Here is a 15,580-nt window from a genome sequence, read left to right as displayed (position 1 = left end):
TCCTCTCCGAATCGCACAAATTTCAGCCGAGTTTCAAAAATTAGAGAAGAATATGCCCGAACTCACGCTAAATCGACGAAACGGGATCAAGATTGACTCACATGTGTGTCGTCTGGTTGTCACCGTTGGTAACTCCCCTTCCCCACCGACACGCAGGTGTTAAACCCCTGTAAATCTACAATCGAAACACTACTCACCGATGTTGTGTATATATTACCTCAACCTATCACCTCTATGTATCTTAATCCCGTGAATGGACTTGGCGGGCTTTACAGAGAATCTTTACCGCTCTTTTCAAGCTACAGGGTAGGCAAGTAGGGTGTGGATTTTATTTTTGAAATCTCTACCGTGATTTCACAGTAAAAATTAAATCCAATCCACCAACCGAACACAGCCGTAGGTTGAGACGAAGGGAGTATAAAAATTGAAGCAGCCGATGGAATAAGTCAAATCAATACCAAAATTCAATTTTATTATATTGGGCTCAGATTTGGGCCGGACTAAATTAGTTGGGCCGGTGCGTCCGTACGGAAAGCCCAAGAGGATTTTGTCGACAACATTCTGTAGTTCTTCGCACATCTGTGGATCGGGACTGTTGTTTCAGCATTGGTGTGACTGGTTGTTGTTGTTGATCGGTTTGTCCGGCGATGTTCAATTGAGAGCTCTTAGTTCCTTTGTCGATGACTTTGCAAGCTCTGCGTAGGAGACAGCACACTGGGGATGCTGATAGAGGGACACGCGATGGTTTGAAGGCATCGGAGTCCGATTCTCTGATGGAGCCGTTGCTGGAGAGTCGAGATTGTGGCGGTAATTGGAATTGCGAGGTGATTTATATTCCTGGAAAGCGAGAGGAGGGGTTTTTGTTTGGATTTTGCTTCATTTTTGTTTAGAATTTTGACTTGGAATTTGAATTAGGCGCAATCCGTTTCGGAGGTTAGCGGCGATGGAAGGAGTAAAGAGCATTTGCATTGGATGGTTCTTTGTTACCAAATAATCAAGCGATGTGCTCAGTGGTTGGGTATGCTGTTCTTGTGGTGTTCTAATTGTTTTGTTTGCATTATTGCTTCTGCTTCCATTGATTTTCTTAAGCTTTTGAAGGCTAGGGTTTTGAATATTGTATGAGATTTTCCTTGGAAGATTCTGTTTGGATGTATTTCGAATTTTTGAATTTTGTTAGATTTCTTAGCTAAGCTTGGGTTTAATATTCTTTGAAGTTTCTGAGATTTCTTTTACTCCTTTAATTTCAATTACTTCGATCCAAACATGGCCACTGTGGCGCCTATTTACTTTCTAATTTTGAAATGAATCTATATTTTTCATAGTTGATGCTTATAGGCTGGTAGCCATGCATTTGCAGATTATCTACTGCACAAAAACAATCTTTTAAGAAAATACCGAAAAATTACTCAGAAAAAGTAAGATTATATTTATGAAACTAGAGGTTCCCAACTCTGCATTGTAATTAGTTTTGTTCCATAGCTGTAACTTTAAAGAATGGATTCATGTTGCTTGGAATTTGGTTTATGTGCACCCGAGGTTTTCAGAGCATAAGTTTTTATGTTTAAGATGGTTTAACCTATGCAAAAATCTTGATTGTTTAATTGGAATGTTATAATGTTTTAATTATTTTTTATTTTTTCTCTTTTGGTTAGCAGAGTCCTGATGATGTAAGGTCTGCTAATCAATCGATCTATTGTTTGATTTCCAGTTAATATTGTCCTTGAAACTGGTTCGCACATCAGACGTTGTTTACCATTCATAACATCTGATCATAACAAAACAATCAGCAACTGCAATCAGCCACCTGTTTTACTTAGTTCTTTGCAGGTACCGACCAATTATTTTGATTGAATGCAATATATGAATTTTTTGTCACAATCGTATCTCTGCCATTATGCATATATGACATTATCTAACTTTATTTTCTTTTGATTATTGTGTTGTTTGGTCAATAGGAAGTAAGGTTAAAGCAACTAAAGCAGAGACTGGCAGTTCCTTTCAACAGTTCTTTCCCGGAGCATCAAGTATGTAAATATGGCAATGCTCAAATTCTTCTATCCGTCTTTTTTTTTGTCTTTTTTATGGGAATTGGTGCAATTGATTTTATTTCACGACCTATGCCCAACCATGCAAGAAGTTAACAAAATCTACATCTGACTATATTAAACTTTTCAGCATAGTTTCCCCATGGCGGTATATGTAATAATGTATGTCCTCTATGTGGCAGGTCGAGATGTAATAATGTACATTCCAGAACAGCTATATATTTTTGAAACTGTTGTAGCATGTAATAATGATATGAGGGCAGAATTTATTTAATCACTGAATTAGTTTTGCTTTTTTCCATTTGTGTGATGACTACTTACTAATTCCTGATATCCATCATTTGACGACCATGAGTAATTTTTGCATCTGCTTGATTAGCCATTTTATGAATTTCATTTAGTCAAAATTGCTCATATCTCCTATGTGGTTTTAAAATTCACTGTAAATTCCCCTTGTATTTTAAAAATTGCATAGCTCTTCTTATACTTTAAAAAACGTTGGATAAAATCCCCCTCTATGCAAAAAATGTAGATGAGAAATCATCTTCTTATCACACGAAAAATGTAAAAAGGGTTTTCATGCAACCTCTTTTAAAGCATAAGGGGCGCCATGCAATTTTTAAAGTAGGGAATTTACAATGAGTTTCGAAAAACTCAGCCATAGGGGAGTTATGGATAATTTTTCCTTTCATTTAATTTACAATGTAAATTGCTTGACTTGAAATTTATATTTTGTTGCATCCTCTAACCCCTATTAAATCACTTGATTTCAAGCTCACTTCTAATATTCATAGCTTTATAGTTAACATGACATTTCAGCTCCCAACAGTCTCTATTTTTGGACCGAAGGTTTTTACATGTAATCTATTAATAAAATTTTCACTTGCTTTCTATCATAGTTTTACAAAAATGGCTGTTTAATAAAGGAACATAGCATTTAAACAAGTCTATATTCATTTTTATGCTTCTCAGGATGCTCTTAGACAACTATGGAAGTTAGCCTATCCCGATACAACACTCCCATCACTTAAATCAGAGCTTTGGAAGGAGATGGGTTGGCAGGGATCGGATCCCTCTACCGATTTCAGGTATCTCATAATGTGTATTTTTTAGTTTGTTAAATGAGATTTCTGTATGCTTTGAATCTATTTGTAAAATCGAGAACCTGCTTAGGGGTGGAGGATTCATATCGCTGGAGAATCTGATCTTCTTTGCCAAGGCATATCCAGTTAGTACTTTTCTTTGTCTCTGCGCTTTTTAGTGATCCATTTCAGAATTTTCCTTTCTAGTACTTTCCCGAGTGAATAATAATAGTAATAAAAACAAGGGTAAATTATATAATACTAACTTGTGTTTTAATAAAAATGCACAAAATATTTTGTATTTTATTTATTGCGTGAAACTCATATGTTAAATTAAAAAAGGTACAAAACACTATCGTCCAAAACTGATATTTGGTTGCAAACGCACACCTAATTATGTAAATAAATAAAATAAATAACGGTTACCTAATATTTACAAAAAAACTATAAAATAAAATATTGATGAATTATTTATTTATTTATTCTATTAAACTAAGGTTATTTAAAAATTTTACTTTTTTTACTTTATAAAATTTGCATAATTATGTGTGTATTTACAATCAAACATCATTTTTTTACAAATAGAGTATGCATACTTCAATTTAACGCACGGGGCTTCCCACAATAAATAGAATACGAAGTGTTTTGTACATTTATACTAATAAACAGGGGGTATTATATTTATACTAATAAACAGGAGAGTATTCTGCAATTTACCCTAAAAACAATAATCTAAACTTTGACGTATCAGTATTCAGTTGATTGTGCATTTGAGATTGTAAAACTCAGATTTCCTTTAAAATTGGCGTCATGCATCGCATTTCCTCTGGAGGAATGGTACAAGTTGCATATTTAACAATTTATTATGTTTGCATTACATTATAGGAAGCTTTTCAAAAGTTACTGCACAAGAGAGACGGAGATAGGTCCGAATGGGAGTATCCATTTGCCGCGGCTGGCATCAATATATCATTTATGCTGGTACAAATGTTAGATCTTCATTCAGGTACATAACTTCGAAGAAACTGATTTGTTCATGCAATACAGATAAGTTGCATTGTCTAATTTACTGCTCACATCTGATCAAGTATAATTTGCCTGTTATTTCATCCTATTTACAGTTTCTTGAAATTACTAACAAAATGTCGACGGGTTTGTTTAATTGTGTTTTGGATTAGTAAAAGTTTGAAGTGAAACAGTTGTTTGATATGCTGTTTTGGTAATATGGATTTTTTAAATTGAAAATTATGTATTTAGGTGGAAAAATATTGGTTACTGTGGGGAAATATTGTGATATCATGAAGCACAACCAAACACAGTCTTAATTTCTGCTTAAATGCTCAATATTTTAAATTTCAAAATTCTCGTGCAGGAATACCGAGAACTGTGGCTGGAAAATGTTTCCTCAAATTGCTTAGCGAAGATGAGACAGCTTTCGACCGCCTTTTTTGTGTTGCCTTCACAACGTTGGACATGCTGTGGCTTGCAAGGCGAGCCTCGTACATGGAATTCAATGTAAGAACAAATCCTGTTTATCCAAAAAACTTCGGTTACTCTGAAACAGTAGAGTAACATAACAACATAAATTCTCGTACAGGAAGTTCTCAAGTCGACAAGATTGCAACTCGAACATGAGCTGGCGCAGGAAAACGTGTGGAGTGTAAGAGATCTGCCATCTTATAGTCTACTAAAAGGATAAACTAAGTCCTTGATTCTTTGGGCCTTCTCAGTTGTTCGATGTCTCTTGAAAGATCTGCATCACTCCATTGTTGTCCGAATTGGTAAAAAGTACAAAGAAAGAAAGATTCATTCCCATAATATATATATATATATGTATATGTATATGTGTGTGTGTCTCAGGAATGCACGATATATTGACCTGCCTTTGGTTTTCTCGGATCAGACACTTACCCTCGGCTGGCGATTTTAGGTACCATTATCCACCCCATCTTTTATTTTTATGAAGTTTTTTATACACTAGTTTTGGGGAGGAAATTGGATCCAATTTAGTGTCCTATGTAATGTCACCTTGCTTGACTTTAATCGCTGGCGCAGTGAAATTAAGAAACCCTTCCACTTGGCGCCCGATTTTGAAGTTTGAAAATTTAAATTCGATCATGTTCGAGAGGAGACCCTTAGCCTCCAGTTTCACCCGGCCCCCCTCAGCATGGGAGGCCGGGTAAAGAAGGGGGCTGAGGATCTCATATGGTTGGAGGTTTATATTTAGTTGCATACGAATGTGGATAGATGGGTGTGTTTCTTTGGGTTAGTTCGGGGATTTTATATTTAAATAATATTTGATGTGATTTTTTTGTTAAAGTTGTAAAAATTTTGCCAAAGGAATGCAGCCCCTGAAAATATACCATTCGTATTGAGTATCTATGCTAAAACTTTTGGATTTTGAGTTGGGATTTGAATAGTAAAAGTTTTGAATTTGAATAGTTGTATAATGTGATATAAATAGGTATTGATGTGATGTTTTGAATGTAAAATTGATTTTTAATATAATATAAAAATGAAAAATAAGTGTTTGATTTGATATTTTTGGGGAAAAAAAATTGGATAAATAGTGGATTTAGGGACAAATCCCCCAAACAATCACACTCTAAATTTAATGTTCCGTTTCATAACAAATGGAACAAATGATGTATTTTTTTTTATTTTAATTGATATTATATATATATATATATATTTGGTTAAAATTTATTAATTCAAAACCTATTTAATACATATAAATTAATTTTATTAATTTTATAACATATAATATCATATATATATAATAATAATATTCATATTTACAACTATTCTCAATAAATAAATATTAATTCTAAATAAAATAATATTTTGTATTGAATTATTATTTGTTTAAAGAGAATAGAGTATATATATTATTCATATTATATGAATATGTGTATATATTGTATTTTTTATGAGTATTTATCGAAAGTTGTACTGGTGTATTTGTTTTATGAAATAATTTGAAGGAATATATATATATATTATATGAACCCAATCGTGTACAGGGCGGAAAAAAACATGAAAAATTAATTATATAATGTAAAATTAATTATATAATTGTATGAAAAATTATGTAAACCATGTAAAATTAATGTATATATATAATGTGGGAGAGAAAAACTAAAATAACAATTAGTTTTCTTTACTTACACATGTAAAAACATATAATAGTTCATTTTATTTTCCTTTCCTACATTGACTAACCAAACATGAAAAATACTGGGTTTGTTTGATTTTTAAAATGATTTGAAAGAAAAATAATTTTTATGTGAAATATACAAAATCACTTAGGAACTATAAAAATAACAAGAAATAATATATCAATTTTTTTAAGGAATAAATATGTGTTATTTTTACAAAAAGAACACACCCCAATTATTTTTCATCGTCTTTTTGAAACCAAATATATTACTATTTCATCGGTTCCAATTAAAATTAATATACTTTATTATCATTTTTATTGATTCTATTAAAATATTTTTATTTTAATAAAAATAATTATGTATTAATATCAAAATATTTTTAAATTTTTATATAATTAATTTATACATAAAATAACAAAAACAAAATTATTAAAATTATTTTATATATTTTTACTAATTAATGAAATATTATTTAATCGGAGTGAGTATAATTTCGAGTTATCCTCTCTCTTTCATGAGCCAAACACACCCCTAATGTCTTATTCAACTAAGAATTGCCATATTGATTGAATATATCGTAGGATACACAAAAATAGGTCCCGAGGGAGGAGGGGCTTTGTTTAATCTATCAAATCTTTCTTCACAAATTTGCAGATGAAATTTCCAACAATTTGGAGGATCTGTGTTTATTTGTGCGTATCAAACAGAATCTCACTATTTACTATTTTTATTTTCCTACAAAAGTCAAATAGGACACGAAATTTAAAGAATATTGATAATTGATAAAAAGTAAGATAAATGATTTTTTGCCCTTGTGACTATATTAGTATAAAAAGTATGTGACAACTGTGTAATAATAATGAAAAAGTAGGAATAATTTTACGGTGATATGATTATTTATGAAAATGAGACTATTATTATAGAACGAACAAAAATTGTAAACAAGACTATTATATTTAGACGGATGGAGTATTATTTTATATATATATATATATATATTAGATTTAAAAATTAATTTTATATTTAAAATCTTAAGCCCAAACTGAACCCCCAAACCGACTAGCGCACGGAGCACATAATCAACTAGAGTTAGAACAATACCACAACCTCAAGTCCACTTGCCACACATGATTCGCCTAGTGTAACTTGTCTGTCGAGCCTAGTTTGCAGGATAGGTTCGGCCGAAAGTTTACCCAGTGCGTACTTTCGGATAGCAGATGCGGTTTCCACATCATAAAAAAAAAAAAAAAACCAATAAAAGGATTCCTATGCCATAAAAAAAATAATAAAATAAAATAAATATACGAATAAAAGATGGCATTACGGTTTAGAAATAGATTTTTGACCGTTAAATCTCGACACATGCAGATTTTATCTGTCATAACCACCTTTGATTGTGTTACTTTATAAAAATACGCATGAGTGTCATGTAAAAATATAAAATTACTAGAGTGATAATGAGCAATATACAAAACTATCTTATCATCCCATTCTTTCATCGTTCAAATAGTCTTAAGACACGCACGTGACACTCTAACACATGCATTATAATATTTTAATTACTTTATAAAAAGCACACATGAGTATTAAGCACAAATATAAAATCATTAGAGCGATATACGAAACTATTTACAAACTATTACGGGCGACTAACAAGACCAACATTGAAAGTTTTCCTATAAGTGAACACTTCTTATCATTTTGTTTCTTTAACTAGACCATGTCATGTCCGGAAATCGTAATCATCTCATTCTCCGTAATAATTTGTAAATAGTTTCGTATATTACTCATTATTGCTCTAACGATCCTATATTATTCGTGAGTAACACTCATGCGTGCCACCGACAAGACCAAAACTATAAAATTTTCCTGTAAGCGGACATATTATTTTGTTTCTTTAACTCGGACCATGTCATGCCCGGAAATCTTAATCATCTCATTCTTTAGCATTCTAATAGTCTTATACAAACATGCGACGCTCACGCATATGTTATGATTTTCCGCTGTGTTACTCTATAAAAACACGCGTGAGTGTCACACACAAATATAAGATCATTAGAGCAATAACGACTGATATACAAAACTATTTCCATACTATTACGCGCCACTAACAAGACCAAAACTGTAAATTCTTACCATTTCTCCGAGTACAGCAATTTCCTTCCATGCCTTAACTATATCAAAAAACAAAAGAACCTGAATCCACATCGATGGGATGAATCTCCGTTAGATTCCCTCTGTTACGGACAACTCCGTCCTGACCTGCATACAACGCCATTTTTCATATTTTTGGTTGTCCTAAGGTGTTTGTCTCTATCGTTCCTTCCGCTGAGGTTCAAGGATCGGCAAATAGAAAGGATATCCAAAAAGAATCATTTCAAGAAACAACTTATAATCATGTCATCGTTTCAATTAATTATAACCTTCACAGTATATTTCGCATCATAAAAAAGCAAAAGGATTTATCGACTTAAAGTAAGTAATCCCCCCGATTCATGTAAGAATTACCTGCAGCTGCAACTATTTGCAACTCTCATCGCGACATGAAACAGGCGTTTCATTCTCTATTATGAGTACTTGAGAGATCAATGTCGGGAACGACCTCGATGTCCCTGTCAGGCTTTTCGTAGAAGGATTTCATGATACTTAGTATAGTTAAAAAAAAAAAAGAAAAAAACTGGTTGAACAACAAATGCAAGAATGTATATTAATTACCTTCCAAAGCTTCAATAAACACCAGAGCAAATAATCGATTATCATTACTACGCAGAAGATCTTCCCAGCCCAGGCGCCGCATGAAAAGTACCTAAAGCCAACACAATCTCAGGATCATCTTAAGCAGCATGGAAATCCAGGTAGAGATGGCAATGGGTCGGGTCCAGGCGAACCCGAGACCCGATTATACCAGGACCCGACCCGAACAATACCCAATGGACCTGACAGACCTGAACTAATTTTTTACAATTCTTAAAATTTAACTTCAAATTAGACCGAATCCACTCACCCGACATATATTAAAATTTATATAATTTATTCAAAAATATTACAATAAATAATAAATAAATAAATAAATTAAACTGAAAATATATTTTTTTAATATATACAATTAATATATTAATAATATATTAATCGGGTTCTGATCGGGGTATCCGGACCCGTTAAGGGTATACGATACCCAACCCAGACCCGAATTCAATATCCAAATAATTGAACCCGACCCTAAATAAATGGGTCGGATCTCGGGTCTACCCAGACCCATTGTCATCCCTAAGCCCAGGGACTATGGCAAATTCATGTAACCGTGTTTATGCCAACTAGTAAAAACAAGTTGACTGCCGTATAGTTGTTGGATCGGAAACCAGATATCATACATGGTGTCATAATAAACATACCTGGGTAGACGTTCTAAGAGATCTTGACCGGAACACTGGAAAGCACGGTTGTAGACGATCTCTGTCCTTTTTGCAACATCATGCCAACTATAGAGTTTCTTCATCTGCCAAGGGATGAAACAAACTAAGTCCAGCAAGTGTACTTAAGACTGTATAATTTCCGCAATGTGTCAGAGAACTTACACGATCGTGCATTGCTTGTGGGTCAATTCGGGGAAGCAAGTTTATTGCATTTGTAATAGCCAAAACCATGTCGCTAGGATCAGGCTCTGCAAGAACAATCATATCGTCGGGAAGAACCTGGGAAACAGAGGAGGATAATATTCTCAGAAAGGTGAAAATATTCAAGAGGAAATCCATCCCCAGTTCATAACATTACATAAATTTTGTTTATTGAACTATCTAAAAGTCGAATAGCGTAAATCATGCCTCAGGTACGCCGCCCACGCGTGTACTGACAGTCAACAATCCACAACTAGCAGCTTCCAATATAGCTATACAAAATGCTTCGGTTAATGAACTGCCAGAAAGGACAGAAAATGCATCACAACCACTTCCATTACAATGAAGACATTAAGGAAATTCCAAACTCCTGAAGGACTATTTTCTAGGCATAATATTCACGCGTTACCTGGTTGTGTTTGATTGGAGGGTTTTTTAAAGTTTTGTACTATTCACCAAATTTTCCCTCAAAAAACATTAAATCAAACACCTATTTTCATTTTTTATATAATACTCCCTCCGTCCCAAACACCCTGCAACATTTCCTTTTTGGTATGTCCCAACCACCTTGCAATATTTCCAAAATAGGAAATAATTAATTATACTTAATCTCTATCTCACACTTTATCCACTCACATCGTACAAATAAAAAAATATATATATATTTCTCTCTCCATCACATCACCTAATTTCTAAATTATCCTACTTAATACTACCCACCTAAAAACCCGTGCCAAAAGCAAATTTGCACCTTGTTTAGGACGGAGGGAGTACTAAAAAATCAATTTCACATTCAAAACATCGCGCCAATACTTATTTATATTAAATCAAACAACTATTCCAATTCAAAATTTACTATTAAAAATACAAACTCAAGACCCAAATGCCAAAACGAACACCCTAATTAGACTTGATCAAAGTAATACCTGTTTAAGAATATATGTCCAGTCACCAAAACTGATCGTACTTTAGCATGTGGAACTGCACCCAACATATCGACTCGATCTTGCAAAGAGTGCTTTTCCCTCATCTCTTCCAACCGCACTCTTTTAGGCCCGTCACCACCAATCACAAACCGTACCTTATATAAGTCATGATTGATGAGATCAGAAATTAGCATTAAGGCATATTAGCAATACAATAAATTAATAAAGATACTCACATTTGGATGCAGATTACACACTTCAGGTATGATTTCAACGAGTAGATCTGCTCCTTTACGGTAAACCAACCTACTTATTACAACAATAACAATTTCTTTGGAGCTGAGACGCTCGGGAGCAGGCTTGAACATGGCCGTGTCCACAGCATTTGGAATGACAAAAACCTTTTCAGGTGGAAGCCCTGATCGTAGAACTGTATTCTCCTTACTCGTGTGTGAAACACATATGGCCTGGGTCACATCTGCTAGTGCAAATTGCAAAACCTTGTTCATGTGAATACTTCCCACATCAGCAAAACCATAAAGAGAATGATCGGTAAACACAACTTTGTATCCCATTGTGCGCGCGTGCATCAGAGCTTCGTGACAGAGCGTTGAAAAGGTTTGATGTCCATGCACTATCGATATCCTTTCTCGTATCAAAACTGTTCTTACAATCGGAAGATTCCCAAACAATGTGGGAAATGTACTCTGCATGAACATGGTCATCCATGGCACGTAATAAACCTTCAATCCACCGGTCATGTACCTCACTCCGGAACGGTTCCCATAAGCATGGGTCATAACAACTACCTGAAAACACAAAAATCATTAAATCTGCAGGACGCACAAAGTAAGACATAGAAATATAGAATGCACAAACCTTGTGGCCACGTTTGATTAAGCATTGTGATAGGTAATAAATATGATTCTCTACACCACCAAAGTTAGGGTAGAAAAAGTCAGACACCATTAATATTCTGTGCTTTCCTGGTTGGCTCATCTTATCCTCAAACTCACATGCCGACCATAGAAAGGCAAGTCAAAACTGCAGCGAAAAGTTTTAAGAAAATTAGAATACATGCTCAGCATATACATCATCTAACTCAACAATCCTTTTTTATTTTTCATGCCAGCTTTCACCTGACATATTGCAAATCCAGCATACCAATTTATTTCAAGTGTTACACCGAGATGTACAAAAATGCAGGCTGACAGTGAAAAACACATTGTGGAAGTTTAAACCAGCAGAATTCAGAAAGAAGAAACAGAAACACATTGCATCGGAGGGTTGAAAATTTTGCTTCATGTTCATATGTTCTTACCTCTTTCAATTTCAGAAGTGAAAATACTAGGAATTTTTACATTGCATTCTGAGTTTCTTAAACCATTTTGATCCTACAGTTTTTTGTCTTTTTTTCCCCTAGTGGTGGGCATGAGTTAGAAAAACTCAAAGTTCAAAATAATATTTGATTTACTTTTTTTCAAAAGATTGAACTAGGAAAGACTCCTAAATTCACACAACATTTCATCAGTGCTTTATTCAAAAACTAATGCAAAAGTCCTAAAATAAGTGAGATAGATTTAGAATCTGCTACATTCTTGGACATATTTTCAAAATCCATCGAAAGAATACCATACACAAACACTACCACTACCACTAGCACTACCACGGAATTTTCAATTCCAGAAATTTCAAACTCCAGCAAAAGCTTCCAAATAATCAAGAGGCAAGAATATTTGACACAAATTTGCATATGTCGAAACTCAAACAAAATGTATAGATGAACAACCGTACCTGGAAGTTTTGTCTTCTGTCCTCTCCTCTGTTTCTCCCTCCTTCAGTCATCGACTTTGTTTACAGTCAGAACTTTCTGGTTTTGTCTACCAATTCATTTTTTTCCTCCTATTTCTTCATATCCTACAATGCAAAAGTTTGAGATAATTGAATGTTCAAATTCTCTGTTCTTTGATGGCTGAGAGAAAAAATCCGTAGCAATCTTAGATTCACATGTTCATAACACAGTGCAATTCGGCCAAAATCTATCAAATAAAGCATTTGAAATCCTTAATTAAAAACACCACCACCATCTTCGAACAAATTATTTGTTAACCTAACAATCGAAATTCAACAAAGATTAACAAGCTAGATTCGAACATAGAATTTCATCTGGCTTCATGTTTACAATTCTAAGTAAGTAAGATCACGTATACCTGGCCAGGCATTTCATCGAACACATACCAATCCATATTATACTTAATTCCAATAGAACGATACCTAGAAATTTGTAATCAGCGGCAAGAAAAGAATATTGAACTGTATAACCTGAACAGATGGGTAGATTCTCGATTCCTCAAACGCAATCGGTCGTACTGCTGCCCAAAAACACCTAATCGACGGTAGTGCAAGAGCAATCAAAACAGCAGTCAATGCACAATTCTGTCTGAACGAATTGCACCTGAAATCCTCCAACTCAGTTATGACTCTTATGCCCTAGCTACAAGTTCAGTTGCGGAAATTCGACGACGCCATTACAATTTACAGAAGCATAATCAACGGTCCTCAACAAAGAAGATGCAGACTTCCAAAAAGGCCCAGAGATGATTAGACATGCCCAATATGTTTCAAACCGGCGGTTATCGAACCGAAACCGGTTTTTACACGGTTATATTTTCTTCGAACAGTAAACCGTCGGTTCGAATCGAAAGTTCAGCGTTTTTTTTCTTTTAATACTACTTCTTCCTCCGTTCCAACACAATTGATACTATTTTATTTTTGTTACGACATACTCAAAACCCTTTATTTATATTGATCTCTCCTAAAAAAATAATTTTTTTTTTATGTATATTTAAAACTATATATCTTTTGAAAAATTGTATTATGTTAATTATAAATAAACAAAAATATTTTTTTATTTATTTGTATTATAGAAAATTTTATTCTATACAAAATAATATTCAGGTTGTATATATTTTTTAATTTCTATATAATTTTTAAATATTTAAACATATATTTTAATTTTTTTAATAATATATATTAGATTTACTTTAAAACTATAAATATTATTAATTATAAAAAAATAATATGATAACATCATAACTAATTATTTTTAACTAGTTAAACATTCATACCTTAAATGCCATATCCTAATCAAAGAGTTCAATTTTGGTGGAACGGAGGGAGGGAGTATATATTAACCTCACCGGTCAAGCGGTGACAGTCGTAACAGGGAATAAATAGAGATGAACAAAATATTTGAAATTTGAAAATTTGATCCGAATAAAATCGAATTTAAAATTTATTCGGATTGATTCAGATTGAATTTTTGACAAATTTCGAATTTTCGAATTGGTTCGGATTTAATTTTTGACAAATTTCAAATTTTCGGATCGGATCGATATACTTATAATTCGAATCGAAATTCATTTTTCTATTTTGGTCCGTCTCATAACCAAGTATCAATTTCTCTTTTTAGTAATTGTACTATCTATCTAACACTACAAATATCCTTCCAATTTACAATATATAACACAAATGTCATTACCTTTATATCATATAATACTAATAGGTTTAATTTAGTTTTTTTACTTTTATTTCTACTTTATCCCAATATAATACTAATATTTCTAAAATTTCATCCAAAAAGCAAATGAATATATAGATATTTCAGATTTTTCGGTTTGGTTTGGATTTCAGATTTTAGTTTGATTCGGATTAATTTTTTCAAAAATTTTGAATTTTCGGATCAGTTCGAATTTGGCAAAATTCGAATCAAAAACCCGATTGCTCAACCCTAGGAAGAAGAAGACAGTGAAGGCGGTGGATGTTCTTTTGGAAGATTTTGTCTAAAATTCTACTATTTAGCAAAAAAAATTCTCTTACAAACATCCAATTAATGTATTGAAATTTTGGCTAAATAGTATAATTTTAGACAAAATCTTTCAAAAGAACATACTCGATAAATACTAATATTTGAACTAAAATTGATATATTTTAATTATAGTATGATTATTATTTTTTTTTCCATTTTAACTATATCAACTATTCTAAATTCAAAAAAAATAATATTTAAAAATATAACAAAAAATTATAATTTTAGACCGAAACAGAAAGATACACGGCCGTGTAGAATTATACATGACCGTGTAACAACATGATCATGTATAATTATACACTGAAATATAAATGGTCATGTAGCAACATGGCCGTGTATACTTGTACATGGCTGTGTAACAACATGGCCATATATAATTATACACTGAAATATACATGGTCCTGTAACAACATGGCCGTGTATAATTGTACACGGCCGTGTAACAACATGGCCATGTATAATTATACACTGAAATATACATAGCCATGTAACAACATGGCCGTGTATAATTGTACATGACCGTGTACTTTCCAGGTCAACTGCCACGTCACATCCGTCATGTCCACGTCAGCAATTTCCGTTAGTTTTTTAACGGTGGGACCAAAATTGATAAAAATTGTTTATAATGGGACCAAAATTGATTGAAATTGTTTATATTGTGACCAAAATTGATGAGTTTTTTTATATTGGGACCAAAATTGATACATTTTGGTTATATTGAGATCAAAATTGATGAATTTTTTACATTGCGACCAAAATTGATTAATTTAGATTATATTGGGACCAAAATTGATTTTTTCCAAAAAAAAATTTCAAATAAAGTATATACAATATAAAATTAATGTACTTATTTGTTAATCTCAAATATGTTCAAGCCTCCC

General features: G+C 33.0%; 2 protein-coding genes across 5 annotated transcripts; one reads left to right on the top strand and one right to left on the bottom strand.

Annotated features, from left to right (window-relative positions):
• Positions 1–570: 570 nt before the first annotated feature.
• LOC127256648 (uncharacterized) lies at positions 571–5,481 on the top strand. Its single transcript, XM_051282765.1, has 9 exons — positions 571–824; positions 916–1,018; positions 1,709–1,827; positions 1,956–2,024; positions 3,018–3,133; positions 3,219–3,273; positions 4,013–4,133; positions 4,500–4,642; positions 4,725–5,481. Exons 1-9 carry the CDS (start codon positions 681–683, stop codon positions 4,824–4,826), a joined length of 972 nt encoding a protein of 323 aa, XP_051138722.1. The 5' UTR covers positions 571–680; the 3' UTR covers positions 4,827–5,481.
• Positions 5,482–7,260: 1,779 nt separating this feature from the next.
• LOC127256647 (phosphatidylinositol N-acetylglucosaminyltransferase subunit A) lies at positions 7,261–13,420 on the bottom strand. Of its 4 annotated transcripts, none has more exons than XM_051282762.1 (11): positions 13,151–13,420; positions 12,623–12,745; positions 11,708–11,872; positions 11,065–11,637; positions 10,829–10,983; positions 10,110–10,200; positions 9,864–9,980; positions 9,681–9,784; positions 9,004–9,094; positions 8,797–8,908; positions 7,261–8,616 (listed from the first exon to the last, which is right to left on the bottom strand). In XM_051282762.1, the coding sequence occupies exons 3-10, from the start codon at positions 11,825–11,827 to the stop codon at positions 8,846–8,848; spliced, it is 1,314 nt and encodes a 437-aa protein (XP_051138719.1). In that variant the 5' UTR covers positions 11,828–11,872; positions 12,623–12,745; positions 13,151–13,420; the 3' UTR covers positions 7,261–8,616; positions 8,797–8,845. The 4 variants fall into 4 exon arrangements, with proteins under 4 accessions (XP_051138719.1, XP_051138718.1, XP_051138720.1 ...); XM_051282761.1 differs by having other exon boundaries at positions 7,265–8,550; XM_051282760.1 differs by lacking the exon at positions 7,261–8,616 and having other exon boundaries at positions 8,632–8,908.
• Between the last annotated feature and the right edge of the window lie 2,160 nt (positions 13,421–15,580).

The sequence above is a fragment of the Andrographis paniculata genome, unplaced genomic scaffold (genome assembly GCF_009805555.1).
Source record: "Andrographis paniculata isolate CXL003 unplaced genomic scaffold, ASM980555v1 Contig56END, whole genome shotgun sequence".
In the NCBI taxonomy this organism is placed as follows: domain Eukaryota; kingdom Viridiplantae; phylum Streptophyta; class Magnoliopsida; order Lamiales; family Acanthaceae; genus Andrographis; species Andrographis paniculata.
This window is presented reverse-complemented; position numbering and strand designations above follow the sequence as displayed.